The sequence below is a fragment of the Camponotus floridanus genome, unplaced genomic scaffold (assembly GCF_003227725.1).
Source record: "Camponotus floridanus strain SB8 unplaced genomic scaffold, Cflo_v7.5 scaffold23, whole genome shotgun sequence".
NCBI lineage: Eukaryota > Metazoa > Arthropoda > Insecta > Hymenoptera > Formicidae > Camponotus > Camponotus floridanus.
The window spans coordinates 1730183-1752092 of NW_020229359.1; the positions used below are offsets into that span (position 1 = coordinate 1730183).

At 28.9% G+C, this 21910-nt stretch overlaps 4 protein-coding genes across 8 annotated transcripts; all 4 read right to left on the reverse strand.

The window, feature by feature from the left end:
* Positions 1 to 1272: 1272 nt before the first annotated feature.
* Positions 1273 to 6256, reverse strand: LOC105248730 (pyruvate dehydrogenase phosphatase regulatory subunit, mitochondrial). Its single transcript, XM_011253673.3, has 12 exons — positions 5787 to 6256; positions 5356 to 5587; positions 4831 to 5094; positions 4595 to 4757; positions 4196 to 4480; positions 3790 to 4092; positions 3579 to 3718; positions 3062 to 3267; positions 2533 to 2674; positions 2172 to 2441; positions 1728 to 1903; positions 1273 to 1639 (listed from the first exon to the last, which is right to left on the reverse strand). Exons 1-12 carry the CDS (start codon positions 6089 to 6091, stop codon positions 1381 to 1383), a joined length of 2745 nt encoding a protein of 914 aa, XP_011251975.1. The 5' UTR covers positions 6092 to 6256; the 3' UTR covers positions 1273 to 1380.
* A 2914-nt stretch (positions 6257 to 9170) lies between these two features.
* LOC105248731 lies at positions 9171 to 10539 on the reverse strand. The gene is made up of 2 exons (XM_011253674.3): positions 10392 to 10539; positions 9171 to 9595 (listed from the first exon to the last, which is right to left on the reverse strand). The coding sequence occupies exons 1-2, from the start codon at positions 10498 to 10500 to the stop codon at positions 9312 to 9314; spliced, it is 393 nt and encodes a 130-aa protein (XP_011251976.1). The 5' UTR covers positions 10501 to 10539; the 3' UTR covers positions 9171 to 9311.
* Positions 10540 to 12247: 1708 nt separating this feature from the next.
* LOC105248732 (charged multivesicular body protein 4c) lies at positions 12248 to 14383 on the reverse strand. The gene is made up of 4 exons (XM_011253675.3): positions 14061 to 14383; positions 13673 to 13850; positions 13293 to 13543; positions 12248 to 13149 (listed from the first exon to the last, which is right to left on the reverse strand). The coding sequence occupies exons 1-4, from the start codon at positions 14239 to 14241 to the stop codon at positions 13094 to 13096; spliced, it is 666 nt and encodes a 221-aa protein (XP_011251977.1). The 5' UTR covers positions 14242 to 14383; the 3' UTR covers positions 12248 to 13093.
* Positions 14384 to 16465: 2082 nt separating this feature from the next.
* Positions 16466 to 20768, reverse strand: LOC105248733 (kelch-like protein diablo). Of its 5 annotated transcripts, XR_003122848.1 has the most exons (7): positions 20464 to 20768; positions 19263 to 19639; positions 18848 to 19163; positions 18077 to 18774; positions 17649 to 17991; positions 17105 to 17455; positions 16466 to 16990 (listed from the first exon to the last, which is right to left on the reverse strand). XR_003122848.1 is itself a non-coding variant. In XM_011253677.3 (6 exons), the coding sequence occupies exons 2-6, from the start codon at positions 19577 to 19579 to the stop codon at positions 17264 to 17266; spliced, it is 1866 nt and encodes a 621-aa protein (XP_011251979.1). In that variant the 5' UTR covers positions 19580 to 19608; positions 20464 to 20768; the 3' UTR covers positions 16864 to 17263. The 5 variants fall into 5 exon arrangements, 4 of the variants coding, with proteins under 4 accessions (XP_011251979.1, XP_011251978.1, XP_019882284.1 ...); XM_011253677.3 differs by having other exon boundaries at positions 16864 to 17455; positions 19263 to 19608; XM_011253676.3 differs by having other exon boundaries at positions 16864 to 17455.
* Positions 20769 to 21910: the final 1142 nt, after the last annotated feature.

The window sequence follows — 21910 nt, forward strand, 5'->3', positions numbered from 1 at the left end:
CAGTTAAGAGCCAACGCAGTTGTAGGGCATGGATAAAATAATTTCCAAAACAGCAACTAAATTTTAACGATCCATTCGCTTTATTCCAAACGTTTCGGACTCGATTCGAGCCTTCTTCAGTGATTCTAATACAAACAAAGAAAAATTAAATAAATCAAATGAGACAGAATAAAAACGCAGTATCAATAAAATACAAAAGAAAGGAGAAAGCATAGTCACAAGCATGCATGGTCTATAGAAGTGACGCGACTTCGTCAAGGCTGATCCATCCGAATATTTTATTTATTATTCGTTTTTTTTGCATTATTTTGCATTTATTGTTCGTTTTTTTGCATTTTTTCTCATTTATTATCCGTTTTAATGCATATTCATGCATTATTTCCGCATGAGCGACTCACTGCGTAGAAAACTCAACGATTGCGTGATCGTTCTTCCGAGCGAGAATGACAGGTGGATGACATTCGACAATTATAGAAGGAGCACTTTTCTTCGCTGATTTGAATGCGTGTTAGAGAAGAAAGAGGATGAAAGAACACTAAATATATATATATTCGTCCAGCATAGAAAAGGAAATATTATATATACTTATTATATATACTTGTTTTCTGAAAAATTTGCGCAATGATCATAGTAATAAATGATCATAGTAATAATGATCATAGTAATAAACTTGATTTATTAGCTGTAATAATAATACGTTATAACAGAGTAAATATTTTGTCCAATATAATAATTTTGACTATATTTGTGAATTATGTGATTATAATTTTAAACATAGTGATATGGAAAATATCATATTTATGATTATCACTATGTTTAAAATTATAATCACATAATTCACAAAGTATACATATATTGTATATATACAAAATGTTCTAAATATCTAATTTTCGATGCTAAATATCACCCATTTAACACAATATGCATATATAATATATAACTAATTTAATAAGAGAAACATTAATGATAGATAATTAAGAAATTGCAAATTATTCATATTTTAATTATTTTGAGATGTATCTAATATATAGATAAAATTCCTTTTAAATAAAAAATAAAATATTTAATTTTCCAGGATACTTCTTTGGCTAGTCTCCATGCTTAAATTATAATCATTACTCTGTCATTTTTTTATAAGAAATTTAATAGAAGAAGAATTTTAATAAAAAATCGGAGATTAACTAATAGAGAGGAGCGCCACATAATTAGAATATTAATATTTTAATTTCATAATTACATTTTTTACATAAAAGGAGAATTATGCATAATTATACATAAAGAATTATTATTTATCACATAGGAACTACAGGTGTTTAGACATTTTTGTTTCATAAATTCCAGACAAATGGAAATTATATAAAAATGACTAAAGTATTATTTCTAACATGAAACATCACTTTGATATGAGATAACTGGAGTAGGAATATACTTTTGGTTTGACTTGCTACTTAATACTGGTATAGGTAATGGATGGATATGTGGTTTAACAGGAAATCTAGTACCAGCAATATCAATTTCATAACGAGCTGTTGGATCCATTATAAAGTCTGTGGTAATAACATGTATCTCTTGCTCATGTCTTGTTTTAGGGAGACTAATAAATCCAAGACAAATCAGTTTCTCTGTTACAAAACCATAGCTGAAAGAGTAATAGTAACATAACAATGTGCTAATGTAAAATATGTAAGTGATAATATAATACAATATCTAGAAAAATCGATATTTACCCAGCTGATGTAACTGTACCAACAAATTCACCATTTCGATATAATGGTTCACCACCCCATGCCCATACATCTTTATTCAAATCCATACCATTGAGTACAAATAAAACTAATCGTTTCGTTACTCCCTCCGTCTTTTGACGTTGTAAAGCAGATTTTCCAATAAAATAGTTTTGTTTCTGTACAGCATAATTATAAAATTTAATATTAAGTTCTCTTTAAACTATTTTATTCTAATTCTGCTGTCTTGAATTTATTTTAGTATAACTATATTATTCCTATATTTTAATCTTTTTTACAATTTTCTATTTTTAATCTTTTATAATATAAAAAAGAAAAAACGATTATGCTCTATTAAAATAAAAACATTCATTTTTTACTTCAAATGTATAAATGTATACATAGAAAATAAATATAAGAAAATAAATATACTATTGTGATATTAACATTCAATTTTACTCTATAGCCATTTCCAGCTTCATATGGTGTCACATATGGTGTCAATTCTTCAGCCCAGAATGGAATAAATCTCTCTATCCTCATAAAACGTTGTGTAAGAACGCCAACATCTCTTGCACCATAATCCTTTCCTATAGCCATTAATGTTGAATAAACATGTAGCGCATATTCCGAAGGTATGTACAAACAATAGCCAGATTCGCCCGTATGTGTAAATGCCATTACCATAACATCTGAAGCATATGCGATGTTTACTGTCTACAATTTCAAAAACATTATTAATTTAAAATATCTATATAAAAGAAATAAAAAAAAAACATTACCAGCAATAATTAGAAAATGATCCGACCTTATAAGTGAAGGGTGAAAGATTGATGTCAGAATTGGATAATTCAGAAAGCAGTTCAGTAGCTTTGGGACCTACTATGTTGATCACTGTGTATTTTGAAGTGACATCATTAAGACCTACTAAATGATCTGCCGGCAAATGTCTATTTTATTGGATAAAATGATTAATTATAATATTAATAATATTAATATTATTAATTATTAATATTAATAATAATTAATAAAATATATAATTAATAAAAAACAATAAAATAATTAATAAATTATATTAATATATTATATTAATATATAATATATTATAATAATTATATTAATAACAATACTATGCTTAATCAAATGGATACTAATTTGAGAAATAATAAATCGAAATAATAAATTTAATTCTTATAATGACAATTTTTTTTCTCAAAATATATATTTCTATAGTGATAATTTTTTTTATTAGTACACAAAATTGAATTTTTATTTAATCTCAAATTTATGTATGTTTTTTCATTTGAGATTATAATCAGAAGCAAAATATTATCTACCTAGACATCCACTGATAAATACGTGTCTGCTGTAATGTCGGTGAGACCATGAAATAACTATTTTCACTCTGTCGCACTAATATACAATCATTTTCATAACCACCTTTTTCATTTTGCATTCCAGTATGAACTATTCCGCCCACTGGTATATTAGCATCATTAGAACATAATTGTTGTAGATACTCTACTACTTCTTCATGACTGGACTATAATTAAATCAATTATTAGAATGAGGACATACTTGAATCAGTGAAACTAGAAACTACACATCTATGATCAAATTTTAGATAGAAAATAAATTTTTCTCATATTTGAAATTTGTATTAATTGACTGATTAATTGACTTATTACTAATATACTGTATTAATTGACTGATTAATTGACTTATTACTAATATACTGTATTAATTGACTGATTAATTGACTTCTTACTGTATAAGTCATTAAATGTGACTTATACAGAAAAATTAGTAAAGAATTTCTAATTTTGCCATTTTATCATTACATCATTCACTTACTTTTATTTCAATCTTTGAAAATGAACTCATATCTATTATCCCAACTCCTTCTCTACATGCTTGAAATTCTTCCTTCATAAAATCGAAGAATTTTGGTTTATAGAAACTTCCTTTCGGCATAATCGGCTTTTTCTGTCCTCCTTTTAAATTTATATAATACTTGTAAATGTCAAACATATTAATAATAAATTTTATTGTTAAAAAAACTTACGTTTATAAGTTGAATCAAAATAAAGTGGACGCTCATAAGCCATTTTTATACCAAAAACTGCGCCACGTTCCTCCAAAACAGAATACAAAGGTGAACAACGTAATTTACGAGCATATTTGTATTCTGATTGAAGAGGATATAGTATAGCATAATTTCGACCGACTACTTCCTTCATTCTCTGCTGTAGATATTGTTTATTATTGTGCAAATCTAGAAACCTTTGTACATTGAATGGGAGTACTTCTTGTTTGGATTCACCATTTATTATAGACTCAGCAATTTCTTTACCAATTCCACCAGCACCTTTTAAAAAAATATATAGCTAAAAATATCAAGTTTTTTATATATAATAAAAATGTACAATAAAAAAAATTAAAAAAAAATTAGAGACATATTCAAAAAGTACCTTGCAATGAATTGCCATTCATTCCAACAGCAACAAAATAATTTTTTACTTCAGGACTTTCTCCTAATATCCATCTACTATCTGGAGTAAAATTGTCAGGACAATTATATACATTTGGATGTTCTACTTCTTTTAAAATTGGTAATCTATGTATAACTTTGTCCCATAGTGGTTGCCAATGAGCTGGATCACTTTTTACATGTTCCATCCAATTTTTTGAAGGAACATTACCGCTTCCAAATGCATGTTTTGCATTAGGTTCAAACCAACCAAGTAAAAGTCCGCCTATATATCATTATATTAATTTTATCATTATCATATATGCAGTTCTAAATGTAACATATACTTTTTTATCCATCAATCATGTTTAATACAGTGTATGAGAGAAGAGATATGTACCTTGCCATTCTCTCATATATGAATACGAGTCAAAATCTCGTACATATGGCAAAGATGTATCAATTCTTGATGACAAAGGCGGTATAACTGCATATAAATGTTCCACAGGATATGCAGGAATTCTGACAGGTGGTGTGCATCTTAATCCTAATTCACGAGCCCACTAAAATATTATATAATATTATTATTATAATATTATTATTAGATATTTCAAACTAATACAAAAATATATTTACCATCCCAGCACAATTAATGAAATATTCACAAGAAACAGTACCATGTTCAGTTTTGACATATTTAACAGCCCCTTTCTCAGTCTTTACTTCTTCTATATGACAATGTTCAATATATCGTGCTCCTCCTTGTTTTGCCAGTTTTGCTAAGACTTCACAAATTGCACTTAGATTAGCAACAGCATCTTCCGGTACAAAAATTGCTCCTTCCAGATCGTCAACACATAAGTACGGATGTAATCTTTTCAATTCTTCCTTGCCCAAAATCTATAATGTATTAATAATTGTATTTTTTACTTATAATAAAACAATTTGATGTTATTGGTGACTAATTATAATTATGACTAATTATAATAAACTAATTATTATAAAATATATATTAGAAATATATATAATTTCTCACAATAATTCTTCACAGCTATTATAATCTTCAGTTGATTTAAGTAACCAGTACAGTTATGTTAAATCAATATTATATGCATATCATATACTTGTATCATGATAAATTATAAAAAATAAATTATGTACTTCACAATGCAATCCAGTGGGTATGTTGTAGGCCATTCTTCTCTTAAGAGCTACCATCCTATCCTTGGACTGCGCTAAATTTATACTACCACACTGTCTCAATCCTATATCATAGCCCATATCTTGCAACCGTTGATATAATTTGATGCTGTATGCAATCAGGTTTCTGCGAGAGATTGGTTTAAAGAGCCCAATTGTACCAGAACCAAAATGTGAAGATCCACTGCCAATTCTAGAATATTTAAAGAATATTTATCTAGTCAATTTAACGAATCTATTATTTCACTAATTCTAAATATATATTAATTAATTACTATATATATAAATTTTCTGTTATTGTTAGATATGCAATATTCAAAGCTAAAAGATAATTGTAAGCTAGAAAATCTGACAATGAGATAGAACAAGTTATAAATTAGAGGAATTTTTACGTATTTTGCTCCAGGACGAGGACATCGTTCCATCCGTTCAGTATCAAGTGATAGGCAACCGAATTGGCGACCGTCCCTGCACCGGCGATGACGATCTGCGATTGGGACGGTAAGCGCGGAAAGCTTTCGGATGAATAACCCTTCTCGCCGGATGACAGGAATGACAGTTTGCGTTCAGCGTCTGCCGACGAGTATCTCCGTGAAGTCTCATCTCCGCAGGTTATGAATCGCGCACCGTTACAACCCCTCGTGCTCTTCCTCTCGAGTGACAAACATACGCATCTCGAATAGGCCTGTCTCAGCATTAAACGACGAGAACGACTTGCAGCGGCGCAAAGTTTTGCGCGACTGCCGTTGCTGTTGGAAAAACATGTTTTCGATCTATTAATAAATTCAGGAAATGCGACACTTACCTTGCACCCCTACCTGTCAGCAGGGTACCTAAATCTTGCTTTTTTATAAATAAAATTCGCGCAATCCGATGAAAGACTTTGACGATTTTGAAATGGAAATACGCTCTCATCTGATGTAAAAAAATTGTTCCATTTTTTATAGTATATAGGTTTTTATAATATACAAATATTCTTTATATATATATAACAATTATTCCGGAATGTATATTTTTAAAATATGGCGTTATATATATTCTCGGAGATTATATAATATATATAATAATTTCTCGAAAATACATTACATAATTTTATAATATAATTATTTATGTATATAACATGTTATTATCATAAATAATAATTTCTCCCTTTATAAAAAAAATATCAAAGTACCTATTGTACCTATCATATTATTATAAGTATTAATAATATAAATAATTTTTTTATTGAAATAAACATAAATATTAATATAATTTTACGCACTTTATTAAGAATCGCGCTCTAATTGACATTTAAATTAGATTTTTATCAAATTAAACTAGGTTTAGATTTAAATTAGGTTTTTTAAATATTAAATTTTATATCAAGAGAATAAAAGGATCTTTTCGTTTCTATCATCTTTCGAAATAAGAAATTGAAATTAGCGCGATATATTATGCGCGATTTTATTATGTTTTCAATATATCGCGATATTTCTCGATAGATGATTATAAAACAGTGACGATATTCAAATTGATTTAAGTTAATATCACTCATCAATTACGCTACAAAAATTAATAGTAGAAACAAAATTTATATAAATTATTAATAATATACGGTTTTCGCTATTTTGTTTTTGCTATAAAATGTGGACAATAGACTTAAAGATATTATGGATTTTTATTTTCGTCGAATTATGCATTATGGCATTCCTTATACTTTTGGTGAGAAAATATTATTTTTTTATTTTATATAAAATCAATTTCCAATTATATGTTTATTTCAGCATAATACTGGAATAATGGAATTGAAGGAACGTGTGAGTAAAAAATTGCAACTTTTATATTAAACTCTTTATAGAAAATTATATGCATATAAACCGTTTACTCTTTTCTAGATTTTATCCACAAAAGTAATGTCAACGGTATCTTCGAAAGTTAGAAATAATTAATATATATCAAACATATATATGTGCATTATAAAGAGATAGAAAAAGCATTTGCACACTTCTACCTTCAAAATAGAAATTAATAGGTATAGAAATACAAAAAAAAGTCAACTTTTTTCTAAATCGCACACATAAATGTATTTTTTTATTGGTATTCGATGAATTGAATTGCAATTAAATTTTATAAATTCAGCTTCAATGATCCTGAAACTAAATAAAAAATGTAGAATACGTTTTATCAAATATTGAAGACGAGACTTCTATCGAAATTCGATTCAATATAATAATAGAATTGAAGAAAGATGTTTGCGTAAAACGAAAGTTGAGATTTAAATGTTGAATAAATATAATCAAACTAACGAATGTTTGCGCTTTGAATAAAATAAAATAATGTACTAAGAGATAAAAATAGCAAGGAATCATATTTCCAGACGAAAAGAGAGCTTAAAGACAAAATATTCAACTATTGCTTGAAATAGTTGATTTAACGAAACGTATAAATTATTGCTAATTACTGCTGATCTTGTTTGCTGAGTATTTTGTTTAATGTAAAAATGTGAATAAAAAATATTACTTAATACATATAAAATTTACTATTTTTTTAATAAAGCGAAATTATCATAAAATTATCATAAAATGTTCAATTTTGCTATAAAAACGTAGGGAACAAAAAAATAATACTACTCTATCTATTATCGCTAATGAATCTCCTTTTTAACAGTTTATTCGTAAATATAACATTGTATTTATTTCAGTCACTGATTTGAACAAAAAAAATACAACAATTTGATACATATGAATTATATTATATTATATTATATTATATATTTCTAAAACTATGAAATAAAATATTGGTTTTAATTTTTTATTCACATTACATGTATAGCGATATTTAGTAGAAAAAGAACTTATCAGTAGAAAGAACTTATCATTTAACTTGTCGCATTAGTGAGACAATAACAATTAATTATATAAAAGTGAGAATTCTTTTTTTTCAAATTTAATTCAATAATATATTAAGTATTTTTTATGTTGATACTTGAGATAATATATACCTGATTTATTTCAAATTTAATAGAAGTTTCAAATTAGTGACTGACTAAATAAATTTGTTTATACATGTACATATACATATATAATAAACATTATAACATTATAACACATAGCAGAACATTTAATTCATAATTTTTTTAAGGCACTTAATTTGAAATACTAAAAAAAATTTGTCGGATCTTTTATCACCACAAATTCTATCTATCTAAATAGATAAAATAAATATCTCTTCTCTGTCTAAAATTTACATCACATTTTATTTCCCAGAAATATACGGTTCGCCATCAACATCTTTTAATTCTTTTCAATATTTGTAATTTAAATTTCACGAATTTCATTCACGCACTGACAAAGCATATTATTAACATATTAATTTGAATTAAATTTGCGATATTTTCCTAAAATTCAATAATCAATAATTAAATAATGCCTGATATATTTCTCATTTAATCATCAAATATATTTTATTAATTTTTAATAAAACTTCTTTGATTGATCTGGCGATAATTATTCTTCAAAAAAATATCGAAAAAAAATTTATCATATTTTTTAAATTTTTTCTATATTTTTGTAAAGAATTAAAAAATTCCTACGTATTACATATTTTTATAATTAAGCTTCAAATTAAATTTATATTAAGTAAACCGTAAAATTAATTGAATATACATTGTCATCTATTTCCTTTTATTAATTTTAATTCACTAGCTTTTTCAATCATTAATTATTCTCTGACAAATTACGTGAAAAAAATCTATTATTAATCGATTGAAAAATTTGTATATATGTAGTGAAAAAATTTGTTGTTTTTGGAATTGTTCGTATTTTGTTTTCTAACATTAAAAAGGAAATTAAAAGAGGCCGCTTTTGGAATTTTTAATAGAATGTTTATACGAAAATTCCAATTTTGAATTTCTTCCCATTTTTTCGTACATCTTTTTATAATTCCGTATGATGGGACGGAAATTTCTTCAGCACTGCGTGATAAAGATTATAGAAGGCATAAAAGCTCACGCTTAAAATTACTAAGAGCACCGATCCGAAAATCCAGGACAAAAAATTGCCGTCTATTATGTCGGAAGTTTCTTTTCTTTTTCGGGCACTAATTTCTCCCAGTGTCGTGCCTTTTCGCTCTTCCATGAGCTTTTTCATATTGGCGAGCTTCTCTCGCAATTCATCCACTGATTCGGCAATTTCTTCGATCGATTCGTCAGTGGGTAGATCTGTAATTTATGCGAATATGATATCATTGCACGAAGACAAATCATTCTTGTTTAAACGAGCACATGAATAATTGATTAAAGATTTAATTTAAAAATTAGTTTATTAATTTATTAATATATTAAAATTATATATATAATTTTTTTATGTACAACATATAATTTTAATAAATTAATAAATAACTTAATAATAATCTTTTAATTAAATCTTTAAGTCTTTCAATATTATTATAAATATTATTTAATATAAATATTATATATATATATATATATACATATATATATATATATATATATATATATGTGATAAATATAAATACACACACTTAAAGATTTAATTAAAAAGTTAGTTTACATACACACGCATATATATAAAGACTAATTTTTTAATTAAATCTTTAAGTTTATTCTGTGCACGTATTGTAGCTGTATAATAAAACATTGGAAATCAAGACTTTTCTTGAGATTTTGTCCCATCTTTCAATTTGTCTTAATTCGACATCATTAAATATAAGTTACATTTTTCCAATGAAATAAAAAAAATATAATTTAAATAAAAATTATACAATTTTTTTAGGAAAATTTGTGTCAATATTAAATAATTATATTATAATATGTATCATCAAGTGATATAAATTTTTTTTAACTGTTCCCTTACGGAGTTTTATACAGAACAACGTTTGAGGTTGGTAGTGCGTTTCGAGCAATTGATCATTCGTCCTTTAATAACTGTCTAACATTTAAACAATCGAAAAGATATACGTATAAAATAATGCACAAAATTGAAAAATATACTCACCGGCGATGCCTGTTACACAGGTATGCGTTACCATGATGCTATTAGACAATACGTTCTTTCTTGATTCGGATCTTTGGTCCAAGGTGTGACAGTATTGATCATCCAGCATCCCGACATAGCGCAGTCTCTGTTCCTAATACAGGAAAGATGGCATATCATTGAATGATAAAATATTCCGCGATGATTAATTTAATATATGCAAGCGAATAATATAATAATAAAATAATTATATATTATATAATGTTATAAAAATATTATATATATATATATATATATATATATATATATATTAATTAATTGTTACAAATTAGACAAGTTATATATGGCAATATTTACTCTTCTAATATATATATATATATATATATATATATATATATATATATAATAAAATAATTATTATAATAATATAAACATATGAGAGATAATGGAGAAAAATGATAAGAAATTCTATATTGATAATATATTTTTAATGATTTTGTTTAATTTCGAAGCATTGATGTTTTTTATAAGTGAATGTATATTTAAATGTCGAATAAATTAGCAGTGTTCGATATTGTGTAAAAAAACTCAATTAAGCAAACTAAACAAAATTAAAATATGACGTTTTAAAGATATGTAGTACATATATCTAGATATACAAATACAATTTTAATATATGACAAGAATTCTTGATAAAAATTTTATTAATTAGTGAAAGTTTATGTTTAAATAACTTGTTTAAATAAAATATTTTTATTGTATGTTTTCTAATTATATGCAAATTTAATAAATCTTTTATAATAAAGATAAGATAAAGAATAACTTTTTGCTTTAAGAATAACAATAATTTTTTATATTTTGTAATTCTCAAGAAACATATATATATATATTCTTGTATTTAAAAATAATACGAAAATATATATATTCTTGTATTTAAAAATAATTTACATTAACAGAAAAAAATCTAGTTCTAAAATTTATAATGCAATTAATGGTCTATAATAATATAATCTATAATTATAAGTTCATCAATGCCCTAATTTTTAAAATCGTTATCAAGCAGATAGTAACGTATAATTATAGAAATTTTTAGCTGCTTTAATTTTTTCACAATAATTTTCAATATAGATCTGTTTCTCTTTTTAATTCTATCATTACAGAAGCATACATTATTATCTGCAACGCTCTTGTGCCTAACTCTTGAATATATACCAGAATTCTAATCTTTCTAAAAAAATACGTTACGTAATATATTGCTAGAGTATCTTTTTATGTAGGTATCTTTTTATGCGCATAGAATTACATAGGACTTTTATATATTTTATTATAATCCTTTTTAATTTTTCGACATCATCAATAGCTTTGTTAATATTTAACAAAACAATATTCGTCTTGAAACTCTGATTCGATATTATATTATTCTCATCATCTGCATCGTTGAAATCCGCGATTTTATAAATAATACGATATTAACGAAATATAATTACATAAATTGCACAAAGAAAATATTAATAATTCAATAATCTAACTTCTTAAATTCACACAAAAATATATCTATTTATATAGATACTTAGAGATTATTTAAAAAATTGATTCTTCATAAATTGTTTAAAAAATTAATTCTAACATTAAATTTAATATTAAATTAATAAAAAAAGAGATGTGTGCAAGAGACAGCTTATAAATAAAGTATTGTAAGAAATTTATATATGCAGACGACCAGGAATATGCTAATAAGAAACGTTGTGTGATTCAGCGGTAGAATTATTCCTAATATTCGCTTATAAATTTTTTACTACAATTCAAATTGCAATCTGAAGAACACATGGAAAGTAGAAAGAGAAAGATAAAAAGAAAAAGAGAGAGGGGGGGGGAGGAGAGAGAGAGATACAGAAACGTAAAAATTCGTAAAACTAGTCCTAGATTTTTAATTGATCATCGAGAAAAAAAAATGTCTGTTGTGAATCAATTAAATGCTATTCTACTTCACATGTAAAATTTCCGAATGCACCCTAAGACGAATCTTTCTACTTAAAAAAATAAGGATAGTCAAAACTGCTGAGCAAAAGATGCGAATGAATGAAAATAAGATTCGTCTTATTAGATTCCCTTTTTTTTATTTGATTCTCACTATTATTGTAAAATATTCTAAGCATAGAAGTCTCGCTCGATCTATTTTCATTACATGTATTAGACTTACAATCTATCAATTTTTTCACATAATATACGTAAGCTGCGTTATTTTGTTTCTTTACAGTTATATTACATGAATTGCATTCATCGTTCTTACAAGGATTTATATTACATGAATTGCATTCATCGTTTCTCATATCGTTTTCTCTTTTCAATCTCCATTTATTATATCAATATATTTACTGTAAATATAAAATATATATCTACTCAATCTCTCGCCATTATTCACTGATACTTATTCAGCCATATTTGTTGCTGTTCAATTGTTAATATTTGTCAGCATAAAAATACAAGCAATATAATCTTTACCAAAGCTTAATTATTAACTTCGATAGCTTTCTTTTTTTTTTAAATTGCTTAAAAAGCTAAACAATGCGGACTTACATTAAAAAATTAATTTAATCAGTTATTTAATTAATGCAAGATAAATGATATAATATTATGCACATTATGGTGGTAATAATAATATATAATTTACATTTATCTAAAAACGTCCTGTATCTTTGATTTCAATGTCACTTTTAATCACTTTACGATGCCCAAGCTTCCAATTCTTTTAAGTCCTCATCTTCTTCTGGTTTAGCTTCTAAAAATAAAATTACAATGTTTTATATTGTAATGTCAATAATAAATTATTATGCCATAAATTATAATTATTGACTTATTGACTTTGTATCAAATTGATTAAAATTTTCCTACAGTAGCAATGTGGCTTAAAATAATAGTTACTTGTGCGGGTTTTGTTTGGTGCAACAGGGACTGAAGTCGGCACTGCTGGCAGTTCATCTGTCGTTGTATCAATACCAAGTAATTCTTTGTCGAGCTGTTCTTGTTGAAGTTCTTCCAACTCTTTTTCTAGTTCATCTTCATCGGCATCTTGGCCAAACGCTACTGGATTAGATATAGCATCGGAAATTTCTCTAGCCACATCTTGTTGCTCTGCTATATCATCCATCATATCGTGCACTTGATCAACATCCCTGAAATAAAAACAAAATAATTACACTCTAATACAAATAGGAGCATAAATTATGATTGTCAAATAGACAATTATTACTCTTATATTATTTCGAATATACCAATAATCATGTAACTAAAATATATCTTACATATGCTGATGCGCAGCCTTCATTGCATCTGCGGCACCCTTCATGGTGGTAAGAACGGCAGTGTTTGTGTTTGCACTTTCCAGTGCCTCTCTTTGCATTTCAATCGTAGATAGCGTGCCATCAATTTGCTGTAACTGTTTTTCATATCGCTTTTTCCTCTTCAATGCTTGGATAGCAGCTGAAAACAGATGATACCGTTAATGCTCCATCAAACTACTATTCATACATGGCAAATTAAATTCATATAAGAGTATGTATATTAGGTCACAAAATAAAAGAATAATCCCCACCGCTGTGAATTATGAATGAAATGACAATAAATAAACTGTCACGCGATGACAGTTGTGTCGTCAAATCCAAATTTAAAGCCGAGAATTATTATTAATACCTCGCTTATTTTTCGACGCGTTCTTCTTCGCTATCAGCACTTCATTATCTATTTTGGTCTCTAAGAATTCCTGTTTCTTTATCAACATATCCTCCGTCTCCCGCAGTTTCTGGATCGCCTCGGCCGTCGAAGGAGCAGCCGCCTCCTTCTTGCCGCCGAAAACTTTGCTGAAGAAGCTCATCGTGTCGTGCTCTCCTCAATCTACTGTATACTTTACGATTACTCTCGATTACGGGAGACACGAGCATGTAAGTCCAGGTGGAAATCGAAAGTCAGCTCACCAACTTCTACGACACCACGGTCGCCATATCCCCTTCGCATTTGACTTATGCCGTACATACGTCATATATAGATTTGCACCTTTCAACTGCGCCATCTTACGCACTTTCTGCACTCAAAATGAGATAAACCCACGTGCACGTGTTGGAGGGAAAAAGAGAGAATTATAAAAAAAGTACAGAGGCATGCAAGTAAGGACGTATGTATGTACTTTTCGTGACTCATATCATATGGTATTATATATATGTATGTATGTCGCATTGCTTGGAGCTTTAATTTAAAAGCTTCTTATTATATCCTTTTCGTAAAATATTTCTAAAGAAAAAAAATAGTTCATGAATTCTTTCAAAAATTACTCTAGATTTTTAATCAGTAATATATAAAAAAACATGTTTTTGCCAAAACAAAATGGCACTTTGAAAGTTGGGATGTAAGTTTCAATACAAAGGAAGAAAGTGTTGAAATTTTAATAGTATTAAATTTTTATATGGCTCATTTAGTATTTTATTTCATAAATTTTGAGCAGTTTATTTTTTCAACATATGTATCATTTTTTTACTAAAAATTATATAGGTTATTAATATTAGTAATGGATTTTTACAGTAGCCTCACATGAAAATGTGTGTAAATATGTATTAAATACATGCACATAATATAACGATAGTTTATAAATTTTTCCTAACCTTTGTAATACTTTTTTTTTAATCTGCAACAAAATAATGAATTATCAAATTTCTCTATTATTCAAAATAATAAATCATGTTTATGTAACATTTATAATTCCGCAAAATCTCTGCATTAAGTTTGCATTTCTCCTTTATAAAAAGAAAAAGTCTTAAAAAAATTGTTATTCCAGGAGAAGAAATAGCAGGATATTTTATATACAAGACAACAGTATACATAATGGTTTACGCAAATTCTAATGCACACTTTTTTTAATTTATTGACAAAGAACAGGAAAGAAATCCTATGATTCTTCCTTTGTACTGAACAATTGTACAGAATAAGCTTTTGATCTCGTTTAATAAGATGAGAAAACAATATATTTGCATTAACACTTTGTGTCTTATACTCAGAATTATTGCATGCAATAATTAATAATATAATCACTTTCGATATTTCTCATTTATGGGAAACTGATTGTATTAAAGCTCAATACAATGTCTCTTATGTATAAGTTTTGACATAAGAGTTAAAATTAATCAGCTAATAATATGCATGTTAAATATTGTGGAAATAATAATACATTTTTTTTCTCAGATATAGGGCTCCAACTTCTTCAAAATCAGATAAGATTCAGAGATTGGATATTGAACACTTATTTGAACTTTGTTCGCGCATTACAATATAATTTGTACCATTTTAATGTCTAGTTTGATTAACTGAACAGTAATCCATGATTTCTCTTCTATAGTATCACGAGTATTAAGTATATAACTTAAACATATAATAATTGACTATATAGAATAGTCCAGCAGTTAATTGAGAAATGTACTAATAAGTCATTGTAATGGTTATTCGATAACCAGTAAATTGGAATAATTATATCTGCAACCAGCTGCTTAGAAAGAATTACATTACATCGTCAATATGTTCTTACACTAGACATGCATTTTGCTGCCTTCAACAATCTCATAAATGTAACAGCGACATTTAAGCGTTTTTCTTTTAAATCATTCTGATAATACAATTGATCAATTTTTACTAAAATAAATTGCAAACACACAATACTCGTTATTATTTATAAAACAATTTGATCATTATATAATCAATGTTGTTGATTCTTATTACATAATTACAATGTGTTACATTATGAGATTATTGATCAATGATCCCTATCACCATTTTGTACGATAAGGCTACTCCTCTGTAGATTTAAAGATATATAACGGATGTTGGTTATATATAAATGGCATCTTCCTGCAGCAACACGAAAAAACAATTTCAAATGTCGTGTTTAAATAATATATAATCTTAAATATTATACATATTGTGCTTCTTGGCATTTGTTATAAATCGTTGATAACATATAATAAATGCCTTAAATCAGAAAAGTACAAATTGTTAGCAGCAAATGATATAATTTATTATCTTTACAAGAAATTCTTTTTTTAACTGTTTCACAGTTTAATATTTTAATATTTTCTGGTTGAGATTCAGTCTTATAAACAAAAAAGGTATCCATGTATTTAAAAGAGCAGTCTAGCCTTACATAGAGAGAAATTATCATATCTTATATTACATTTTTGTATTATTGGGCATAGAAGCAACCCTTTAAAATTATGACTACGACTGACAACGTAAATTTTTATTTCGATCATTCACGTAAAATGGAAGCTGGAAATATATTTTTTTCAAAATATGTATGTTTCTGGCAAAGTTAGGGAAGAGATTTTGCCTTTCTTTTTCTTCATATAAGAAAAACATTATTTAAAATCCTATCTGTAAGATAGACCAGGTATTTCTTTAAGAATATTTTAGGCATATAAATCTAAATAATTAGAATCTATATATTATATAATATAATAAAATACAAATAACATTGACGAAAAGTCCTGTAAAATAATGTGATGTAATATAAATATAAAATAACGGCAGTAAATCGATGGAATATCCGCATCTTCTCTACGCACAATCTATGCTGGAATGAGCTGGAAAGAGATAAAAATTTAAAGTTACTAATAAATTAAACACAAAAATCTGGATGCAAGATGTTCTCATGAAACTTTAGAAAGGCAAAGTCTTTTACAAAATGCATATATTACTTATATAATGCTCATCGATCGGCGGTAGCGTTTTCTAGTATTAGTTATAACAACAGGAACCGATACAGGGGCGGGAGGGGTTACAGGTGTAACTGGCGTTATCGGTGTAAGAGGAGTTAGAGGAGTTTCAGCCATTTGGGCTGAAGAGGGGGGCCTGAGCTACCAAATGTAATTCTCAGTTTGTGGAGCTCGCATTACTCCCACACCTCCGCCAAGTCTCCTATAATTCATACAACCGCATAGCTTCCATTGATTCTGTTCCGGATCGTATACTTCGATTGTTTTTAGATACGCAGTTCCATCGAATCCACCCACCGCGTACAACTGACCATTTACTACCGCCAAACCTACCTAAAATTCATGACAAATATTAATATTCATGTTAGGTATTTAATTTAATATTATGCAAAGTTATGTATGAATCATAAAGTGATTTAAATATACACACACATTAATAGCTTATTTGCAAGCAAATCATGCGGCATGTTCCATATATTTTTATATTTTACACATAATAAATAAAAGAAAAAATAAATAAACTTACTCCACTTCTCCTAGATGTCATCGCTACTATAGGACTCCAGGAATTCGTATGCGGGTTGTAACGTTCCGCACTGGAGAGTTCCATACAATCGTCTCGTCCTCCCACAGCATAAATTAGATTATTAAATACAGCACAGCCTAAATGCTTACGTCTCGTAGACATCGGTGACACTTGGGACCATTTATTTTGTCTCGGATCATATCTTTCTACCGTGTTGAGAGGTGATTGTCCATCAGACCCGCCGATGGCATATAAATAACCTCCGAGCACAGCAACCGCCACTCCTAATCTTCTGGTAGTCATTGGCGACACTTTAGACCATTTATTTTCCTTAGGATCATATCTATAAAATGATACATTAAGCATTATTTTACATATTTATATGTCAAATGTCGATTGGAAAATTAATTTATTAATTAGACACTTGCCTTTCCACATGATTAAGGCATTGTACTCCATCCTGGCCACCAACTGCATATAGAAATCCATCCAACACAGCGACACCCACACTGGTTCTGCAAGAGGTGGTAGGCGCTACATCACAAGACCACTGATTCGTTTGTGGATCATATCGTTCAATGCTATTTAAGTAGCTTTGTCCGTCGTGTCCGCCAACTGCGTATAACAGATCATTTAATACCGCTACGCCTACTCCGCATCTTCGTTTGCTCATAGGTGCGACCATTTTCCAATCGGCAGTATTAGGATCAAATCTTTCGACGCTAGCAATGGCATCACCCGAACACCATCCACCAACGGCGAACAACACCTCTCCTCGTCTCGTAGGTTTTCTGGGTCTCGTTCTGGGTCCCTGCATCAACGGTCTTTCTTGTGGCAGAAGCAGATAATTCTTCGCTTCGTCCACCAAGTCTCTACAAGCGTCATCGGAACGAACTAACAGATCGGATCCAACGGTGCCGACTAAAAATTTCGGGCTAAGCAGCGGTAATCGCACGTGCTGCAGAACTTGAGATAGATGCTGTCGTCTTTCCGTGACGTTATACTTGACCCAATTCATCACGGCGCTAAATACTTGCTCCTCCGTACGTACATTTAGTTCGTCCGATGAAATAATGTCCACCAATTGGCCAACAGGTAGTAACAAAAATTCTTCGCTCTCCATTACCTGAAAAGTATACATAAACTCATAAATATTAAAAAATTCGAATTTAATTAACGTTTATTTTCCTCGCACGTACTTCTTGAAAATTATGTTGAGTAAACTTATCGGCAATTCGCAGAAGTTCGCGGCACGAATGGGTATCCGCAAATGCTCGGATGCCCAAGCAATTTGACGGATCTAATTGGCGTTTGAGAAATTCGCAACATATATCTTGAATTTCTGCTAATTGAAGAAGGCACGCTGCTGGAAGGAGAGTTTGAACATTTGCTTCTTCGACGATAATGTGAGAAGTGTAACAAAAGTCTATGAGTAATTCCATAGCCATCTCGTCTATGTCGCGTATCGTTACTTCAGTTTGTCTAGATTCCGCCAACTCCCCAGTAAACATTGCCCTGAATGATAGAAATTTAACTTGCGTTATACAATATTACGATAGGTTCTTGCCACAATGCTTAAGTAATAAGAAGAATATTAATTGCATACCACATTACCTGAAGTATGGGCTACATGCTGAGAGAATGACACGATGTGCAAATATTTTTCTGGAGCCAACATTGAGAACGACATCGCACAGCTCCCGATGACGCCGAAGAACATTAAGCTCGGTTAGAGTTGCACGAGGATGCTTCTCAGAAGTATGACTGAGGCGTGCTGGGGAAGGAGCGCGTTCTACAGCTATTTCACCCATCCTCTGCGAGGATGGGACACCCACAGCTGCTCTCCCCGAGGCACCCCTGGTCCCCCCGGCCAGCTGGAGGCGCAGCGGGGGTGACGCCCAGCCCCACACGGAATCTATCTGCAACACCATTCACCAACCACCGCAGGTCTCAAATGTGCCTGCAGCAGGTCCCCTAATGTTGTAGTTTTCCTAGTGACAAGATGATGTGTATGTGATGTTACGTGAAATATACATCATTAAATCAGATATTATATTTGTTATTTATATATTATTCTCTACTTTACATTTGTAGAAAAATTATGTATATCTTGTATATGTTTTGTTGTAAGAGAGCAGATGTAACAATATATACAGAGAGAAGTATATATGAAATATTGTAATCTATTAAGGCTTTGTGACAAGCATGAGTCATCCAGAGATACAGACTTTAAAAATCAATTTATCGCTAATTCATAATGCAAATCATAAGTTTTTTTTTTTTTTTTTTTAAAGAACCATATATAAAATTGTTTCTTACATTTTTATACTTTTTTTTTCAGATCTTTTCTACATTACATATTTAGTAATTTAAAACATTGATAGATATAATGTTAGTTTTAAAGATTTACATTTACAAAATAAAATATTGCACTACAATACAGAAAAAATATTTCATAATTTAAGACATTTATAGAAACAACGTTAATTTTAAAGATTAATATTTACAAAACAAAATATTGCACTATGATACAGAAAAAATATTAAACTCTCATTCACAGTCATTAAAATTTTGACGAATAATGTAAATCGTCAGAAAAAAGATTTTTTTAAAATATATTACTGTCACAATCCAAGCTCCGAATGACTCATAAGTAAACAATCTTTCGCAATATTTCTCAAGCCTCTTCGTCTGGAAAAGGACTGACACACGAGTGAAAGAGGAAGTAATTTACACGATCCTAGGGGGACAGACAGGCATAAGTAGCGTAATGTACAGGTGAAAAATCATTAAGATCCAGGAAGCGTGTACACACTTTGCTTTCTCCGGAACCGCCAGACGATATCAACAAGAGAGTTGTCACTCAACTCGACTCGCTTTCGGCTCGCCGTTTTCGCGTCAGCGCGAATGCCTGTCGCGGGACATCGGACGCTGCCAACGTCGCTGTCCGTTGACGTTCCTCGGGATTGGGGTGCTAAAGCGCGGACCTTGACTTGCACTGCGCGCCGCGAGCTATCACGAGGGTGCTCTCATTTTGACGTTTCTTCGTGATGATGCACGGCGCATCCATCGGTTACCCCAGCACCCCAGTCGCTCATAAACTCGACCTCCGGCAGAGGGGGGAAGCTTCGGGGCGCCCTCGCAATCGAGTCGATTATTACGCGTCGATATTTCGATTCTCGGAGTACAGCCTTTCGATAGATTTCGAAATTACGGTCAAGGAACACGGGCGTGTTATTAAAATCGCGAGTGTTATTAAATCAGTGAATCTCTCGTAAAGTATCATGGGTCTTGCGTGTCGTGACGTGTTAATGTATTGATTGTATAAGATCGATCTTACAAGCGTTATAGTAATTTCGTTATCGATGATCTGTTTCTGTGCGTGAATCCAATGGGCAGTCTCCATTTTCTTCAATTATTTTCTCGCCGAAATGTAATAATTTTATAATGTATAACCAGGTATGTTATTCTGCAATTAATAAATATATTATAATATTTGTGAATAATGTTACAGATAGATAAGTATGTATTATGTCATTTTCTAATTTTATATTTTGATAGACTGCGTTATTACAATTATGATATAAATAAATTGTTGAATATTGCAATTATAATATCAATAAAGTAATAAATAAATTAATAATAAATTAATAAATTAATCAATCAAAAGTCGATGTTTGAGATCGCTTTTGTAGAATAAAATAAGATGGCGAACTTTTAATCATGAAAGTGATAAGTAATGATGGAAAAAATATTGATTATCTATATTGGCAGGTTTTAATTAATTTATTTATTTCTCTTATATATTAATATTAATAAAATTAGATTGAAATAATAATAATAAAATAATTTCTGAATGAATTTCATATACTTTATATACATATGAAATCAATCTCATTGAGTTGGAATAAATTCATATTTTTATGTTACCGACAATCGATAATATCAATTTTCTAACTATCTTTGGACCTACCAAGATAATCTCATTTGATAATTAAAATTTTTTCGAGATCTTCGTTTAAATTTCTATAGATGACAACACAAGTATTATAAATTTCCATATATGAATTTTTTTCCTACATAAATTCTTATATCAGATAAAAAGATGAATAGTCTCGTAATGAATATAATTATATATATATATATATATATATATATATATATATATGTATATATAATTTGTATATATAATTAAATAAAATGATTGATATAATATATAAACAAATAGTAAATAAATAAAAAATTAAATAAAAACTTTGATG

Bases quoted from the DNA above. Each gene is read 5' to 3' on its own strand.
- LOC105248733 (XM_011253677.3), bottom strand. From the start codon at position 19,579: ATGGTGTTGCAGATAGATTCCGTGTGGGGCTGGGCGTCACCCCCGCTG. The intron at 19,164-19,262 runs GTAATGTGGTAT...TCTATCATTCAG, and splicing joins GCATGTAGCCCATACTTCAG to GGCAATGTTTACTGGGGAGT. The intron at 18,775-18,847 runs GTACGTGCGAGG...TATACTTTTCAG, and splicing joins CTCAACATAATTTTCAAGAA to GTAATGGAGAGCGAAGAATT.
- LOC105248732 (XM_011253675.3), bottom strand. From the start codon at position 14,241: ATGAGCTTCTTCAGCAAAGTTTTCGGCGGCAAGAAGGAGGCGGCTGCT. The intron at 13,544-13,672 runs GTAAGATATATT...TTTTTATTTCAG, and splicing joins AAGGCTGCGCATCAGCATAT to GGATGTTGATCAAGTGCACG. The intron at 13,150-13,292 runs GTAACTATTATT...TTTTATTTTTAG, and splicing joins ACCAAACAAAACCCGCACAA to AAGCTAAACCAGAAGAAGAT.
- LOC105248731 (XM_011253674.3), bottom strand. From the start codon at position 10,500: ATGCTGGATGATCAATACTGTCACACCTTGGACCAAAGATCCGAATCA. The intron at 9,596-10,391 runs GTGAGTATATTT...CATAAATTACAG, and splicing joins CTGTGTAACAGGCATCGCCG to ATCTACCCACTGACGAATCG.
- LOC105248730 (XM_011253673.3), bottom strand. From the start codon at position 6,091: ATGCTGAGACAGGCCTATTCGAGATGCGTATGTTTGTCACTCGAGAGG. The intron at 4,093-4,195 runs GTACTTTTTGAA...TTTTTTTAAAAG, and splicing joins GAATGGCAATTCATTGCAAG to GTGCTGGTGGAATTGGTAAA. The intron at 1,640-1,727 runs GTAAATATCGAT...TTACTCTTTCAG, and splicing joins GGTACAGTTACATCAGCTGG to CTATGGTTTTGTAACAGAGA.